The following is an 18,542-nucleotide window of genomic DNA, read 5'->3' as shown; positions in this document are numbered from 1 at the left end:
AGCCGTAACCTAAGCCTAACCCTAACGCTAAGTCTAATGCTAAACCAGCTCTAATCCTAACCCTAACTGTAATCCTAACCCTAACCAAACCCTAACCCTACCCTGACCATAACCCAAACTTAAGTTTAACCATAACCCTAAACCCAAGATTCCCCCCAAACCTCCTCCGCGCGCCCCCCCGTGCTTAAACTCAGTTTAAACCCTAATTTTAAGCAAGAGCTCCATGTCCCCGCAGACTCGATGTCGTGGGAGCCGCTGGTGCTGGAGACGCTGGAGGACGCGGTGCCGCGGGCGCGCGCCGGGCACTGCGCCGTGGCCATCGCCACGCGCCTCTACATCTGGAGCGGGCGCGACGGCTACCGCAAGGCCTGGAACAACCAGGTGTGCTGCAAGGACCTCTGGTACCTGGAGACAGGTGAGCGGCGCCGACCCCGGCGTGCCCCGGACCCCGGAGTGCCCCAGGCTGGGTGGCTCTAGGACCCTGGGTTGCCCTGGAATGTGGTGCCTTTAGGACCCTGGAGTGCCCCCGGACGGGGTGCCTTTAGGACCCTGGAGTGCCCCCGGACGGGGTGCCTTTAGGACCCTGGAGTGCCCCAGGACGGGGTCTCTTTAGGACCCTGGAGTGCCCGAGGACGGGGTCTCTTTAGGACCCTGGAGTGCCCCAGGACGGGATGTCTTTAGGACCCTGGAGTGCCCCAGGACAGGGTGTCTTTAGGACCCAGTGATGCCCCAGGACGGGGTGTCTTTAGGACCCTGGGGCTCCCTGGGTTGAGATCAGGGACCCTGGAGTGCCCCAGGTCGGGGTGTCTTTAGGACCCTGGGGCTCCCTGGGTTGGGATCAGGAACCCTGGAGTGCCCCAGGACGGGGTGTCTTTAGGACCCTGGGGCTCCCTGGGATGGGATCAGGGACCCTGGAGTGCCCTAGGATGGGGTGTCTTTAGGACCCTGGGGCTCCCTGGGATGGGATCAGGGACCCTGGAGTGCCCCAGGTTGGGGTGTCTTTAGGACCCTGGGGCTCCCTGGGTTGGGATCAGGGATGGGGTGTCTTTAGGACCCTGGAGTGCCCCAGGACGGGGTGTCTTTAGGACCCTGGGGCTCCCTGGGATGGGATCAGGGACCCTGGAGTGCCCCAGGTCGGGGCGTCTTTAGGACCCAGGAGTGCCCCGGGGCTGGACTGTAGGAGCTGCGGGGCGCCCCCAATGACTCTGATTGCTCTCTAGTTAATTGTAATTAATTAACCTGTGCATTTCCCCCCCAGAGCGCCCCCCCGCGCCGGGGCGCGTGCAGCTGGTGCGCGCCAACACGGCGTCGCTGGAGGTGAGCTGGGGGCCGGTGCCCACGGCCGACTCGTACCTGCTGCAGCTGCAGAAGTACGAGCTGCCCGCCGCCCCCGCGCCCCCCCCGGTGCCCTCCGTGCCCGCCAACCCCCCCCGCAGCCCCGCCCCCGCCGCCCCGGCCCCGCCCCCCCCGCCGCCCCCGCCCCCCCCACCCGCCCCGGCCGCCCCCCCCGCGGGGCTCACGCTGCTGCCCCCCCCCCGCCGCCGCCCCCCCCGCCGCCGCCGCCCCCCCCGCCGCCGCCGCCGCTGCCCCCCCCGCCGGCCCCGCCCCCCCTGGCCCCGCCCCCGCCGCCCCCGGGGTGCAGGTGCTGCCCGCCGGCCCCCCCGCCGCCGCCCCCTCCGCCGCCATCGCTGGAGCCGCCGCGCGCGCCGCCGGTGAGCGGGGGGGGCGATGGGGACATGGGGGGCGTTGGGGGGCGTTGGGGACATTGCGGGTATTGGGGACATTGGGGACAATGAGGGGAAGGGGGACATTGGGGGTATGGGGGGCACTGGGGGACATGGGGACGCTTGGGGCATTGGGGACATTGGGATGGGGGCCTTTGGGGACATTGGGGGGATGGGGGGCATTGGGGGACTTGGGGGGCATTGGGGGCATGGGAGGCATTGGAGGAATGGGGGGACATTGGGGACATTGGGGGTACTGGGGATATTGGGGACATTGGGGGGATGAGGGGCATTGGGGGACATGGGGTATTGGGGACGTCAAGGGGATGGGGGGACATGGGGACATTGGGGGGATGGGGGACGTTGGGGGACATGGGGGGGATGAGGGGACATTGGGGGTATTGGGGACATTGGGGGTATGGGGGACATGGGGGGGATGAGGGGACACTGGGGGTATTGGGGACATTGGGAGGATGGGGGGACATGGGGGGGATATGGAGGACTTGGGGGGATGGGGGGACATGGGGGCATTGGGGGGATGGGGGGAATTGGGGAGACATGGGGACGTTGGAGGGACAATGGGGGCTTTGGGAGGATGGGGACATTGGGGGTATTGGGGGACATTGGGGGTATTGGGGGGTCTGGGGGCACTGGGTGGTCTGGGGGCCCCTGGGGACTCTGGGGGTGTCTGGGGGCCCCTGGGGACACTGGCGGGGTCTGGGGGTCCCTGGGGGGGTCTGGGGGCACTGGGGCACCCTGGGGACACTGGGGGGGTCTGGGGGTCACTGGGGGGGTCTGGGGGACACTGAGGGGTCCGGCGGTCACTGGGGCCCCTGGGGGGGCCTGGGGGTCACTGGGGGGTCCGGGGGGCACTGGGGGTCCCTGGGGTGCGGGTGCCCCTGTGACCCCTGTCCGTGGCGCGGTCCCGCAGGGGTGCCGGCGGTGCTGAAGGTGACGGGCCCCCCCGCGGCGGGCGCGGGGCCCCCCCTGGTGACGGTGCGCTCGGCCGGCGCCCCCGGAAAGGCCCCGGTCACCGTCACCTCCCTGCCCGCCGGCGTGCGCATGGTGGTGCCCAGCCAGGGCGCGCAGGGCACGGTGAGCGCGGGGACGTGGGGACATGGGGACATATGGGGACATGGGGGGACATGGGGACATATGGGGACATGGGGGGACATGGGGACATGGGGGGACATGGGGGGTTATGGGGGACACAGGGGGACATGGGGACATGGGGGGTTATGGGGGACACAGGGGGACATTGGGATATGGGGACATGGGGGGTTATGGGGGACACAGGGGGACATGGGGACATTGGGACATGGGGGGTTATGGGGGACACAGGGGGACATGGGGACATTGGGACATGGGGGAAATGGGGGACATGGGGATATGGGGGGACATGGGGTGTATGGGGGGGCATGGGGACATGGGGGACGTGGGGACACAGGGACATGGGGACATGGGGGGCATGGGGATATGGGGGGACATGGGGGACATGGGGGGATATGGGAGATATTGGGGGACATGGGGACACAGGGGCACAGAGGGGACACGGGGGGACCTTGGTGCCATGTCCGTGTCCCCAGGTGCTGGGCAGCACCCGCAGATGAGCGGCATGGCGGCGCTGGGCTGGGGGGACATGGGGTGACATTGGTGACTCTGGGCTGACTCTATGATGACTCTGGGGTGACATTGGTGACATTGAGGTGACACAGGTGACATTGGTGACACTGATGTGCCATGTCCATGTCCGCAGGTGCTGGGCAGCAGCCCGCAGATGAGCGGCATGGCGGCGCTGGGGGGGACATGGGGTGACATTGGGGTGACTCTATGATGACTCTGGGGTGTCACAGGTGACATTGGTGACACAGGTGACATTGGTGCCATGTCCATGTCCGCAGGTGCTGGGCAGCAGCCCGCAGATGAGCGGCATGGCGGCGCTGGGGGGGACATGGGGTGACATTGGGGTGACTCTATGATGACTCTGGGGTGTCACAGGTGACATTGGTGACACAGGTGACATTGGTGCCATGTCCATGTCCGCAGGTGCTGGGCAGCAGCCCGCAGATGAGCGGCATGGCGGCGCTGGGGGGGACATGGGGTGACTCTATGATGACTCTGGGGTGTCACAGGTGACATTGGTGACACAGGTGACATTGGTGCCATGTCCATGTCCGCAGGTGCTGGGCAGCAGCCCGCAGATGAGCGGCATGGCGGCGCTGGCGGCGGCCGCCGCGGCCACGCAGAAGATCCCCCCCGCGCCGGGCGCCCCCGCGGTGCTGAGCGTCCCCGCCGGCGCCACCATCGTCAAGACCGTGGCCCCCGGCGCCAGCGCCGGCCTGCCCGGCGCCGTCAAGGTGCCCGCCGCGCCCGTCATGGTGAGCGCGGGGACACGGGGTGACATGGGGGTCCCTGGGGGGTATGGGGTGTCGTAGATGGTGTCCCGGCGCCGTCAAGGTGCCCGCCGCGCCCGTCATGGTGAGCGCGGGGACACGGGGTGACATGGGGGTCCCTGGGGGGTATCGGGTGTCATAGATGGTGTCCCGGCGCCGTCAAGGTGCCCGCCGCGCCCGTCATGGTCAGTGTGGGGACACCGGGGACACGGGGGGGACACGGGGGTCACAAATGGTGTCCCTGGGGGGTATGGGGTGTCCCTGGCGGGTATCGGGTGTCCCCAGTGTCCCCACATGTCCCCCATGCCCCTGGTGACCCAACGTCCCCCAACGTCCCCCAACGTCCCCCATGTCCCCCATGTCCCCCATGATGTCCCCCATGTCCCCAAGTCCCCAACGTCCCCATGCCCCCAATGACCCCAACGTCCCCAACGACCCCAATGTCACCATGTCCCCAATGACCCCAATGTCCCCCATGTCCCCCGATGTCCCCCATGCCCCCAATGTCCCCATGTCCGCAATGACCCCAATGTCCCCCAACATCCCCATGTCCCCATTGTCTCCCATGTCCCCCAGTGACCCCATGTCCCCCAATGTCCCCCATGCCCCCCAACATCCCCCATGTCCCCAGTGCCCCCAATGACCCAATGTCTCCCATGCCCCCCATGTCCCCCAACATCCCCAATGTCCCCCAACATCCCCAATGCCCCCCATGTCCCCATTGTCCCCCAATGTCCCCCATGTCCCCCATGCCCCCCATGCCCCAAATGACCCCATGTCCCTCAACATCCCCAATGTCCCCAGTGACCCAATGTCCCCCATGTCCCCCATGTCCCCATGCCCCCCATGTCCCCCATGCCCCCAATGACCCAATGACCCAATGTCCCCCAACATCCCCATGTCCCCAACATCCCCATGTCCCCAACGTCCCCAACGTCCCCCATGTCCCCCCATGTCCCCAGTGACCCCATGTCCCCCAACATCCCCAATGACCCCCATGTCCCCAATGACCCCAACGACCCCATGTCCCCAATATCCCCAATGACCCCAATGTCCCCCATGCCCCCAATGACCCAACGTCCCCCAATGTCCCCCATGCCCCTAATGACCCAACATCCCCATTGTCCCCAATGTCCTCAGTGTCCCCAATGACCCCATGTCCCCCATGTCCCCAACGTCCCCCATGTCCCCAATGACCCAACGTCCCCCATGTCCCCCAATGCCCCCCATACCCCCCAACATCCCCCATGTCCCCAGTGCCCACAGTGACCCAATGACCCCCAATGCCCCGCAGTGTCCCCATGCCCCCCATGTCCCCCATGCCCCCAATGACCCAATGTCCCCATGTCCCCCATGCCCCCCATGTCCCCCAACATCCCCAGTGACCCAAACATCCCCAACATCCCCCAACGTCCCCAATGTCCCCAATGTCCCCAATGTCCCCCAGTGCCCCCCAATGCCCCCAACGTCCCCACGCCCCCCCGCCCGCGGGTGACCCCCCGCCCCGTGCCGCAGGTGAGTAACCCGGCGACGCGGATGCTGAAGACGGCGGCGGCGCAGGCGGGGGGCGCGGGGGGGGCGGCGGCCACCAGCGCCCACCGCGCGCCCCATCATCACGGTGCACAAGTCGGGGACGGTGACGGTGGCGCAGCCGGCGCAGGTCGTCACCACCGTGGTGGGGGGGGTCACCAAGACCATCACCCTGGTCAAGAGCCCCATCTCCGTGCCGCGGGGGCAGCGCCCCTGGTGAGTGCGCCCCCCAATTTGGGGGGGGGGCTATGTACTGCATTGGGGGGGTCTATAAACCACATTGGGGGGCTGTAAACCACATTGGGGGGGGCTATAAACCACATTGGGGGGTTGGGTCTATAAACCACATTGGGAGGGTCTATAAACCACATTGAGGGGGTGGGGCTATAAACCATATTGGGGGGTGGGTCTATAAACCATATTGGGGGGGGGTCTGGGTCTATAAACCACATTGGGGGGTCTATAAACCACATTGGGGGGTTTGGGTCTATAAACCACATTGGGAGGGGTTGGGTCTATAAATGACATTGGGGAGGTCTATAAACCACATTGGGGGAGTTGGGTCTATAAATTGACATTGGGGGGTCTATAAACCACATTGGGGGGGTTGGGTCTATAAATGACATTGGGGGGTCTATAAACCACATTGGGTGGATCTATAAACCATATTGGGGGGTCTATAAACCACATTGGGGGGTTGGGTTTATAAATGACATTGGGGGGCCTATAATCTCATTGGGGGGGTCTATAAACCCCATTGGGGGTTCTGGGTCTATAAACCCCATTGGGGGTTCTGGGTCTATAAACCACATTGGGGGGGTTGGGTATATAAAACCACATTGGGGGGTCTATAAACCCCATTGGGGGGGTCTATAAACCGTATAGGGGGGGTCTATAAACCACATTGGGAGGGCGCCAACTCGGGGCGGGCGGGGGTGGGTCCCTGGGGCTGGGAGGCGACAATTTGGGGCGGGCGGGGGGGGTCCTGACCCCCGTTCTCCCCCCGCCCAGATCTCCAACCTGGGGAAGGTGATGTCGGTGCAGACCAAACCGGGTCAGGGCTCCGGAGTCACCGGCCCTCGCGGCCACCGGCCCCGTCACCCAGATCATACAGGTGGGACCCCCGACCCCCGCCGTGTCCCCAACCCCCCCCTTGTGTCCCCAAACCCCCCCCTTGTGTCCCCAACCCCCCCACCGTGTTCCTACCCCCCCGTATCCCCAACACCCCCTTGCCCCCCATGTCCCCTTGTCCCATGTCCCACTGACCCCCATGTCCCCCCATGTCCCTGTGCCCCCCACGTCCCCCCATATCCCCCTGACCCCATATCCCCCCCATATTGTCCTGTGTCCCCCATGTCCCCCATGTCCCCCCATATCCCATGCCCCCCATGTCCCCCATACCCCCCATGTCCCCATATCCCCCTATCCTCATGTCCCCATGCCCCCCCCATGTCCCCCGTGTCTCCGTATCCCCCCATATCCCCTCATGCCCCCCATGTCCCCCCATATCCCTCATATCCCCATGTCCCCCCATATCCCCCATGTCCCCATGTCCCCCCATGTCCCCATATCCCCCCATATCCCCCCATATCCCCCCATATCCCCCCATGTCCCCCATATCCCCCTAACCCCATGTCCCCCATGTCCCCCATGTCCCCCCATGTCCCCTCATGTCCCCTCATGTCCCCTCATGTCCCCCATGTCCCCCATGTCCCCCATGTCCCCCATGTCCCCCCATATCCCCCTAACCCCATATCCCCCCATATCCCCCCATATCCCCCCATGTCCCACATATCCCCATGTCCCCCATGTCCCCATATCCCCCCATGCCCCCCATGTCCCCCAGCCTCCCATGTCCCCCCATGCCCCATGTCCCCTGACCCCCCGCCGTGTCCCCGCAGACAAGGGCCCCCTCCCCGCGGGCACGATCCTGAAGCTGGTGACGTTCCTGAAGCTGGTGACGTCGGGGGAGGGGAAGCCCACCACCATCCTGACCAGCACCCAGGCCGGGGGGGGCGGGGCGGCGCCAAGCCCCCCCCACCCTGCTGGGCATCAGCAGCGTGGCGCCCGGCACCACCAAACCCGGCACCACCACCATCATCAAGACCATCCCGGTGTCCGCCATCCTCACCCAGGCCGGCGCCACCGGTGAGCGGGGGGGGCGCCGGGGGTTGGGTCTATAAACCACATTGGGAGGGCTATAAACCACATTGGGGGTTGGGTTTATAAACCACATTGGGGGGGTTGGGTCTATAAACCACATTGGGGGGTTGGGTCTATAAACCACATTGGGGGTTGGGTCTATAAACCACATTGGGGGGGCTATAAACCACATTGGGGGGGTTGAGTCTATAAACCACATTGGGGGGCTATAAACCACATTGGGAGGGTCTATAAACCACATTGGGGGGGCTATAAACCACATTGGGGGGGCTGTAAACCACATTGGGGGGCTCTATAAACCACAATGGGGGGTTGGGTCTATAAACCACATTGGGAGGGTCTATAAACCACAATTGGGGGGGGCTATAAACCACATTGGGGGGGCTATAAACCATACTGGGTGGGTGGGTCTATAAACCACACTGGGGGGGTTGGGTCTATAAACCACATTGGGGGTCTATAAACCACAGTGGGGGGGGCTATAAACCACATTGGGGGGTTGGGGCTATAAAGCACATTGGAGGCGTCTATAAACCACATTGGGGGGTCTATAAAGCACATTGAGGGGGTCTATAAACCACATTGGGGGGCTCTATAAACCACATTGGGGGGGTTTGGGTCTATAAACCACATTGGGGGGGTTTGGGTCTATAAACCACACTCGGGCGTTGGGTCTATAAACCGCTTTGGGGGAGTGGGGCTATAAACCACATTGGGGAGGTCATGGGGTCACCAGGGGGGTCACTGGGGGGGTCACCAGGGCGGTTGGGTCTATAAATCACATTGGGGGGGTCACCAGGGGGGTCACTGGGGGGGTCACCGGGGGCGTTGGGCTATAAACCACATTGGGGGGGTCATGGGGGGGTCACCATGGAGGGTCACCGGGGGGGGGGTCACGGGAGGGGGTCACTGGGGGTCACCGGGTGGGGGGTCACCATGGGGCCCCTGGGGGGGGTCACCGGGTGGGTAACCACAGGGTCACCGGGGGAGTCACCGGGGGGTTGGGTCTATAAACCACATTGAGGGGGTGGGGCTATAAACCACATTGGGGGCATCATGGGGGGTCACCGGGAGAGTCACCCGGGGGGGGGTCACCGGGAGTTCACCGGGGGGGTCACCAGGGGGGAAGTCACCAGGTGGGTCATGGGGGGGGTCACCGGGGTGGGGTCACCGGGGGGGTCACGGGGCGGGGGGGTCACCAGGGGGATCACTTGGGGGTCACCGGGGGAAATCACCAGGGGGGTCACTGGGGGGACATGGGGGGGGTCACCGGGGTGGAGTCACCACGGGGGGGTCACCGGGGGAATCACTTGGGGGTCACCATGGGGGAGTCACCGGGGGGTCACCGTGGGGCCACTGGGGGGTCACCGGGTGGGTAACCGTGGGGTCACCGGGGGTCACCAGGGGATCGTTGGGGGGTCACCGGGGGGGTCACCGGGAGGCACTGGGGGCACCGGGGGGGCGGGTCACTGGAGGGGGGTCACCGGGGGGTTGGGTCTATAAACCACGTTGGGGGGTTAAGGGGGGGTCACCGGGGAGGGTCACCGGGGCGGGGGGTCACCAGGTGGGGTCACTGGGGTGGGGTCACCAGGTGGGTCATGGGGGGGTCACCGGGGGGGGGTCACTTGGGGGCCACTAGGGGGGTCACCGGGGGGCATTGGGGGGTCAGCGGGTGGGTAACCGCGGGGTCACTGGGGGGTCACCAGGGGATCGTTGGGGGGGTCACCGGGGGGGTCACCGGGGGGGTTGGGTCTATAAACCACATTGGGGGGGTCACCGGGGGGTAACGGGGGGGTCACCGTGTCACCGCCCCCCCAGGTGTGACCAGCAGCCCCGGCATCAAGTCGCCCATCACCATCATCACCACCAAGGTGATGACGTCGGGCACCGGCGCCCCCGCCAAGATCATCACGGCCGTGCCCAAGCTCGGCGCCGCCCACGGCCAGCAGGGCGTCACGCAGGTGGGGGCGCCCCCCCGGGTCACCGACCCCCCCACGGGGTCACCGACCCCCCCACGGGGTCATTGACACCCCCATGGGGTCATTGACACCCCCATGGGGTCATCAACCCACCCATGGGGTCATCAACCCACCCATGGGGTCATTGACACCCCCCCGGGGTCATCAACCCACCCATGGGGTCATTGACACCGCCCCGGGGTCATCGACCCACCCATGGGGTCATTGACACCCCCATGGGGTCATTGACACCCCCATGGGGTCATCAACCCACCCACGGGGTCATTGACACCCCCATGGGGTCATTGACACCCCCATGGGGTCATCAACCCACCCACGGGGTCATTGACACCCCCATGGGGTCATTGACACCCCCATGGGGTCATCAACCCACCCATGGGGTCATTGACACCCCCATGGGGTCATCGACCCACCCATGGGGTCATCGACACCCCCATGGGGTCATTGACACCCCCACGGGGTCATTGGTGTCCCTATGTGTCCCCCCCAGTATCACTGCGTCCCCATGTCCCCCCATGTCCCCCCATGTCCCCCCCCGGTGTCCCCATGTCCCCCCTCAGTGCCCCCATGTGTCCCCTCAGTGTCCCCATGTCCCCCCCCCAGTGTCACTTTGTCACCCCCCATGTCCCCCCCCGGTGTCCCCACGTCCCCCCTCAGTGTCCCCATGTGTCCCCCCCAGTGTCCCCGTGTCACCCCCCATATCCCCCCCCAGTGTCCCCATGTCCCCCGCAGTGTCCCCATGTCCCCCTCAGTATCCCATGTGTCCCCCCAGTGTCCCCATGTCCCCCACTCAGTGTCACTGTGTCACCCCTCATGTCCCCCCCCGGTGTCCCCATGTCCCTCCCTATGTCCCTCCCCAGTGTCCCCGTGTCACCCCCCAGTGTCCCCATGTCCCCCCCCATGTCCCCCCTCAGTGTCCCCATGTCCCTCCCTATGTCCCCCCTCCGGTGTCCCTGTGTCACCCCCCAGTGTCCCCATGTCCCCCCCCATGTCCCCCCCGTGTCCCCCCATGTGACACGTGTCCCCCCCCCGCAGGTGGTGCTGAAGGGCGCCCCGGGGCAGCCGGGGACCATCCTGCGCACGGTGCGCGTGACCGTGTGTCCCCCCCAGTGTCCCCCCCCCAGTGTCACTGTGTCACCCCCCATGTCCCCCCCATGTGACACGTGTCCCCCCCGCAGGTGGTGCTGAAGGGCGCCCCGGGGCAGCCGGGGACCATCCTGCGCACGGTGCCCGTGGGGGGCGTGCGGCTCGTCACCCCCGTCACCGTCTCGGCCGTCAAGCCCACGGTCACCACGCTGGTGGTCAAGGGCACCACGGGTGAGTGTGACGTCAGCGTGACGTCAGCGTGACGTCAGCGCGGGGGCGGCGCGCTGCCGCGGGGGCTCGGGATGTCACCGCGGGAGCTCGTGACGTCACTATGTGAGCTCATGATGTCACTATAGTGCCATAGGGGCTCATGATGTCACTGTGGCAGCTGGTGATGTCACTATAGTGCCATAGGAGCTCGTGATGTCACTGTGGGAGCTTGTGATGTCACTGTGTTGCCATAGGAGCTCATGATGTCACTGTGGGAGCTCGTGACGTCACTATGGTGCCATAGGAGCTCATGATGTCACCCCGGTGCTATGGGAACTCGTGATGTCACTGTGGGAGCTCATGATGTCACTATGGCAGCTGGTGATGTCACTATAGTGCCATAGGAGCTCATGATGTCATTATAGGAGCTCATGATGTCACTATAGCGCCATAGGAGCTCGTGATGTCACTATGGCGCCATAGGAGCTTGTGATGTCACTGTGGGAGCTCGTGATGTCACTATGGCAGCTGGTGATGTCACTATAGTGCAATAGAAGCTCATGATGTCACTGTGGGAGCTCCTGACATCACCGCGGTGGCTCTGACGTCACCGCAGTCACTCTGATGTCACCGCGGGCTCTGATGTCATCACGGGCTGTGACGTCACCGCGGTCACTCTGACATCACCGTGGGCTGTGACATCACCACTGGCTCTGACGTCACCGTGGGCTCTGACATCACTGTGGTCACTCTGATATCACCGCAGTCACTGTGACATCACTGCGGGCTCTGACATCACCACAGGCTGTGACGTCACTGTGGTCACTCTGATGTCACCGCGGTCACTGTGACATCACCACAGTTACTGTGACATCACTGCGGGCTCTGACGTCACCACGGTTACTCTGATGTCATTGCGGGCGTTGACGTCACTGTGGGCTCTGACGTCACCGCGGTCCCTGTGACATCACCGCGGTCACTCTGATGTCGCCGCGGTCCCTGTGACATCACCGCGGGCTCTGCCATCACCATGGGCTCTGATGTCACCACGGGCTGTGATGTCACTGTGGTCACTCTGACATCACTGTGGTCACTATGATGTCATGGCGGGCTCTGACATCACCGCGTCCCTGTGACGTCACCGTGGTCACTGACGTCACCGCTGTCCCGCAGGGGTCCCCACGCTGGGCTCGGTGACGGGGACGGTCTCATCCAGCCTGGGGGGCTCGGGCACCCCCAGCACCGCGCTGCCCCCGCCCAGCACCACCCTGGGCGCCACCAGCACCACGTTGGGTGTCACCAGCACCGCGCTGGGCGCCACCAGCACCGCGCTGGGCGCCACCAGCACCGCGCTGGGCGCCATGGCCGCGCTGGGCAGCCCGGGGCTCAGCACCGCCGCCATCGCCGTCTCCGCGCCCGCCGGCGCCATCGGCTCCTCCGCCCTCTCCGTGCAGGTACCGGCACACGGGGACACGGGGACACACCTGGGGACACACCTGGGGACACACCTGGGGACATGGGGACACACATGGGGACACCCCTGGGACACCCCTGGGGACATGGGGACACACGTGGGGATATGGGGACACCCCCTGGGACAGAGTTGGAGACATGGGGACACCCTTGGGGACATGGCGACACCCCTGAGGACACCCCTGGGGACATGGGGACACCCCCAGAACAGCCCTGGGGACATGGGGACACCCCCAGGATGACTATAGGGGGGTCCCTGGGTCCCATGGTGCCAATGGGGGGTCCCTGGGTCCCATAGTGACAGTGGGGGGATCCCATGGTGCCAATGGGGGGGTCCCTGGGTCCCATGGTGCCAGTGGGGGATGTCCCATAGTGACAATGGGGGGTCCCATGGTGCCAATGGGGGGGTCCCTGGGTCCCATAGTGACAGTGGGGGTTCCCATGGTACCAATGGGGGGGTCCCTGGGTCCCATAGTGACAATGGGGGGGTCCCATGGTGACTATGGGGGGGTCCCATGGTGCCAGTGGGGGGGTACCTGGGTCCCATGGTGCCAATGGGGGGTCCTTGGGTCCCATAGTGACAATGGGGGGTCCCATGGTGCCAATGGGGGGGTCCCATGATACCAATGGGGGAGTCCCATGCTACCAATGGGGGGTCCCATACCCGCCCCCCCTGACCCCCGTTTTGTTTCGGCAGCCGGCGCAGGTGACGCTGCTGTCGCCGCCGGGGGGGTGGAGCCGCAGCCCCCCCCCGACCTGCCCGTGTCCATCCTGGCGTCCCCACCGGCGAACAGCCCGGGGGGGCCCCCCCCGCGCCCCCCCCCGAGCCCGGCCTTGCCGAGGGGGGGGCGGGGACCCCCGGCGCCGTCACCCTCCTCTGCTCAACCCCCCCTGCGAGACGCACGACACCGGAACCACCAACACGGTCACCATGGCCTCAAGTTCATGTTCAAACCCCCCCCTGCGAGACCCATGAGACCGGAACCACCAACACGGTCACCATGGCCTCAAGTTCATGTTCAAACCCCCCCTGCGAGACCCATGAGACCGGAACCACCAACACCGTCACCATGGCCTCAAGTTCATGTTCAAACCCACCATGTGAGACCCATGAGACCGGAACCACCAACACCGTCACCATGGCCTCAAGTTCATGTTCAAACCCCCCGTGTGAGACCCATGAGACCGGAACCACCAACACCGTCACCATGGCCTCAAGTTCATGTTCAAATCCACCATGTGAGACTGGAACCACCAACACCGTCACCATGGCGTCAAGTTCATGTTCAAACCCCCCTGCGAGACGCATGAGACTGGGACAACCACACCGTCACCATGGCCTCAAGTTCATGTTCAAATCCACCATGTGAGACGCATGAGACTGGGACGACCAACACGGTCACCATGGCCTCAAGTTCATGTTCAAATCCACCATGTGAGACCGGAACCACCAACATGGTCACCATGGCGTCAAGTTCATGTTCAAACCCCCCCTGTGAGACCCATGAGACCGGAACCACCAACACCGTCACCATGGCCTCAAGTTCATGTTCAAATCCACCATGTGAGACCCATGAGACCGGAACCACCAACACGGTCACCATGGCCTCAAGTTCATGTTCAAACCCCCCCTGTGAGACCCATGAGACCGAACCACCAACACGGTTACCATGGCCTCAAGTTCATGTTCAAACCCCCCTGCGAGACCATGAGACCGGAACCACCAACACAGTGACGACGGCCTCAAGTTCATGTTCAAACCCCCCCCATGACCCCCACGAGACCAGGACGACCAACACGGCCACCCCCACCATGGCCACGGGGTCAAGTTCATGTTCAAACCCCCCCTGCGAGACCCACGAGACGGGGACGACCAACACGGCCACCACCACCGTGGCCGCGGGTCAAGGTCAAGTTCAAACCCCCATTGCGAGACGCACGAGGCGGGAACGACCAGCACTGTGACCACCGTGGGGTCAAGTTCATGTTCGAACCCCCCCTGCGAGACCCACGAGACCGGGACGACCAACACGGTGACCACGGCCTCAAGTTCATGTTCAAACCCCCCCTGCGAGACCCACGAGACCGGCACCACCAACACGGTGACCACGGCCTCAAGTTCATGTTCCAACCCCCCCCACGAGAGCGGAACCCCGCCCCGGCGCCCACGGGGTCAAGGTCAAGTTCAACCCCATTTCCGAGGCCGTGGCGGCCGCCACCGTGACCCCGGGGTCAAGTTCATGTTCCAACCCCCCCTGCGAGACCCACGAGACCGGCACCACCAACACCCCCACCACCACCACGGCCTCCGGGTCAAGTTCAACGTCCCCCCCTCCCCCACCCACGGGGACCCCCCCGGTCATTGGTACCACGGGGACCCCCCCAAGCTGTTCCAACCCCCCCTGCGAGACCCACGAGACCGGGACGACCCCCACGGCCACCACGGTCACGTCCAGCATGGGCACCCACGCAGGTGACACCGGGGGGGCCATGGGGGGGGGGGCTATGGGGGTGGGGAGGGGGGGGGGTGCCGTGCTCACCCCCCCCCCTTGCTCTGCCCCCCCCCAGAGCCCCCCCGGGAGCCAATGGGCCGGGGGAGCCCCCGCTGCCCCCCCCGGGGGAGGTGGCCCCCCCCCCGCCCCGCGCCGTCACCACTGTCACCCAGTCCACGCCGGCGCCGGGACCCGCCGTGCCGGTGAGGGGGGGGGATTTGGGGGGGGGGCATGGGGGGTGGGGTAATGGGGGGGACATGGGGGGTTGGGGACATTGGGGACATGGGGGGGGTTGGGGATTGGGGGAAGTGGGGGGGGACTTGGGGTTGGGGACGTGGGGGGGTTGGGGACATGGGGGGTTGGGGATTGGGGGAATTGGGGGGGGACATGGGGGGGTTGGGGACATGGGGGTTGGGGCATTGGGGGTTGGGAGCATTGGAGTGGGGGGGTTGGGGATATTGGGGGGGGAACTTGGAGGGGGGACATTGGGGGGGGTTGTGGACATGGGGGGGTTGGGGGCATTGGGGGGGGTTGGGGACATAGAGGGGGTTGGGGACATGGGGGGGGTGGGGACATGGGGTTGGGGACATGGGGGGCTTTGGGGATTGGGGGAATTAGGGGGGGACATGGGGGAGTTGGGGACATGGTGGGGGGACATGGGGGGGTGGGGGACATGGGGGGGTTGGGGACAAGGGGGGGTTGGGATACTAGGGGGGGGTTGGGGACATGGGGGGTTGGGGACATTGAGGAAGGGGACATGGGGGCATTGGGGGGGGGGACATGGGGGGGTTGGGGACACGGGGGTTGTGGACATGGGGGGTTGGGGACATGGGGGTTGGGGCATTGGGGACATGGGGGGGACATTGCGGGTGGGGACATGGGGGGGGCTTGGAGGGGGGACATTGGGGGGGTTTGGGGACATGGGGGGGTTGGGGACATGGGGGGGCATTGGAGGGGACATGGGGGGTTGGGGACATTGAGGGGGGACATGGGGGAGTTGGGGACATGAGGGGGTTGGGGGCATTAGGGGGGTTGGGATACTGGGGGGGGGTGGGGGCATTGGGGGGGGGACATGGGGGGGCCGGGGACATGGGGGGGTTGGGATACTGGGGGATGTGAGCATTGGGGGGGACATTATGGGGGGGTTGGGGATGTGATTTGGGGGATATTGGGGGGGGGGTGGGACTTTGGGGGGGTTGGGGACATGGTGGAGGGTTTGGGGACATTGTGGGGGGGTTGGGGCCACGGGGGTGTCCCCAAGAGCCCCCCCCCCAACCCCCCCTCTCTCCCCCCCCCCCACCCCCCCCCCCAGAGCATCTCGTCGCTGACCGACCCCCCCGCGCCCCCCCCCGCCCCCACGGGCGCCCCCTCCCACTCCCCACCCCCCCACGCCCCCCCCTCCCCCCTCCGCCGCTCCCCCCTCTTCCCCCACCCCCCCCGCCGCCCCCCCCACCCCCACCCCCCCTGCCCCCCCAACCTCCCCTCCCCCATTGGCCGTGGTGGTGCTGCCCGCCCCCCCCCCCGAGGGGGTGGGGGAGGGGGAGGGGGAGGGGGCGGGGCTGCCCCCCCGGGCGCCCCCCCCGCGCTGGGCTGAGCCCCGAGGAGCTGGCGGTCACGGCGGCGGCCGAGGCCGCGGCGGCTGCGGCCACCGAGGAGGAGCAGGCGCTGGCCATCCAGGCCGTGCTGCAGGCCGCACAGCACGCCGTCATGGGTACGGCATGGGGACAGTGGGGACAGTGGGGACATTGGGGACATTGGGGACATTGGGGACGTTGGAGGGGATGGGGACAATGGAGTTGATGGGGGTGATGGGGACATTGGGGACAATGGGGGGGATGGGGACATTGGGGGTGATGGGGACACTGGGGGTGGTGGGGATGTTGGGGACATGGGGGGCAATGGGTGGGCGATGAGGACATTAGGGACAATGGGGGGCAATAGGGGTGATGGGGACATTGGGGACAATGGGGGGATGGGGATGTTGGGGGCGATGGGGGGCATGGGGACAATGGGGGTAATGGGAACAATGGGGTGATGGGGACAGTGGGGACATTGGGGACAATGGGGGGGATGGGGACACTGGGGGTAATGGGGGTGATGGGGACATTGGGGGTGATGAGGACAGTGGGGACATTGAGGGTGATGGGGACATTGGGGGGGATGGGGGGGTTGGGGACATTGGGGGTGATGGGGACATTGGAGGGGATGGGGACAATGGGATGATGAGGACATTGGGACACTGGGGACATGGGTGGGTTGGTGTCCCCACGTTGTGTCCTTGTCCCCAATGCCATGTTCCTTGTCCCCATATTGCGTCCCTGTCCCCAATGTCACATCCTTGTCCCCAATGTCACGTCCTTGTCCCCAATGTCATGTCATTGTCCCCACTGTCCCCAATGCGGTGTCCCTGTCCCCAATGTCACGTCCTTGTCCCCATGTCACGTCCTTGTCCCCAATGTCCCGTCATTGTCCCCAATGCGGTGTCCCTGTCCCCAATGTCCCATCATTGTCCCCAATGTCATGTCATTGTCCCCACTGTCCCCAATGTCATATCATTGTCCCTAATGCGGTGTCCCTGTCCCCAATGTCCTGTCATTGTCCCCAATGTCACGTCCTTGTCCCCAATGTCACGTCATTGTCCCCAATGTCATGTCATTGTCCCCAGTGTGGTGTCCCTGTCCCCAATGCGGTGTCCCTGTCCCCAATGTCCCATCATTGTCCCCAATGTCATGTCATTGTCCCCAGTGCGGTGTCCCTGTCCCCAATGCGGTGTCCCTGTCCCCAATGTCCCATCATTGTCCCCAATGTCCCGTCATTGTCCCCAGTGCGGTGTCCCTGTCCCCAATGTCCCATCCTTGTCCCCAATGTCCCATCCCTGTCCCCAATGTCACGTCCTTGTCCCCAATGTCCCGTCACTGTCCCCAACGCGGTGTCCCTGTCCCCAGGCTCGTCGGAGGCGCTGGGCAGCGCGGACCCCTCGGGCGCCCCGCCGGCCGAGCCCCCCCCGGCCGGCCCCGCCCTCCCGCTGGTGCTGACTCAGCAGGAGCTGGCGGCGCTGGTGCAGCAGCAGCTGCCCGAGCCCCCCCCGCCCCCCCCCGCCCCCCCCACCGAGGCGCTGGCCCCCGCCGACAGCCTCAACGACCCCCCCAACGGGCTGGGCGACGCGGGGGGGGGCGCCGTGCCCGCCCCCCCGGACGGTGAGCATGGGGGGCTATGGGGTCTATGGGTGTCTAGGGGGGGTCTATGGGGAGTCTAGGGGGGGTCTATGAGGATCTATGGGGGTCTATGATAGTCTATGGGAAGTCTATGATAGTCTATGGGGATCTATGGGGGTCTATGGGGAGTCTGTGGGGCGTCTAGGGAGGTCTATGAGGGTCTATGGGAAGTCTATGAGGGTCTATGGGGGGCTATGATAGTCTATGGGGGCCTATGATAGTCTGTGGGGGGCTATGAGTGTCTATGGGGAGTCTATCGGGGTCTATGAGGGTCTAT

General features: G+C 65.5%; 1 protein-coding gene across 1 annotated transcript; it reads left to right on the top strand.

Moving 5' to 3' along the window:
- Positions 1–240: 240 nt before the first annotated feature.
- On the top strand, positions 241–18,247 carry HCFC1 (host cell factor C1; the record flags this gene model as incomplete). Its single annotated transcript, XM_080364666.1, is given in 23 exon segments — positions 241–415; positions 1,259–1,514; positions 1,621–1,712; positions 2,656–2,819; positions 3,905–4,102; positions 5,633–5,707; positions 5,709–5,863; positions 6,604–6,761; positions 7,549–7,670; positions 7,672–7,795; positions 9,629–9,771; positions 10,968–11,106; positions 12,259–12,539; positions 13,256–13,283; positions 13,286–13,333; positions 13,336–13,437; positions 13,440–13,499; positions 14,341–14,660; positions 14,761–15,031; positions 15,129–15,253; positions 16,363–16,491; positions 16,566–16,761; positions 17,996–18,247. Coding segments are annotated over 23 exon segments (3,613 nt in total), but the record flags the coding sequence as incomplete, so codon positions are not given.
- Between the last annotated feature and the right edge of the window lie 295 nt (positions 18,248–18,542).

Source organism: Nesoenas mayeri (genome assembly GCF_963082525.1).
Source record: "Nesoenas mayeri genome assembly, contig: SCAFFOLD_198, whole genome shotgun sequence".
In the NCBI taxonomy this organism is placed as follows: domain Eukaryota; kingdom Metazoa; phylum Chordata; class Aves; order Columbiformes; family Columbidae; genus Nesoenas; species Nesoenas mayeri.
The sequence above is the reverse complement of the archived record's forward strand: the minus strand, read 5'-3'. Positions and strand labels throughout refer to the sequence as shown.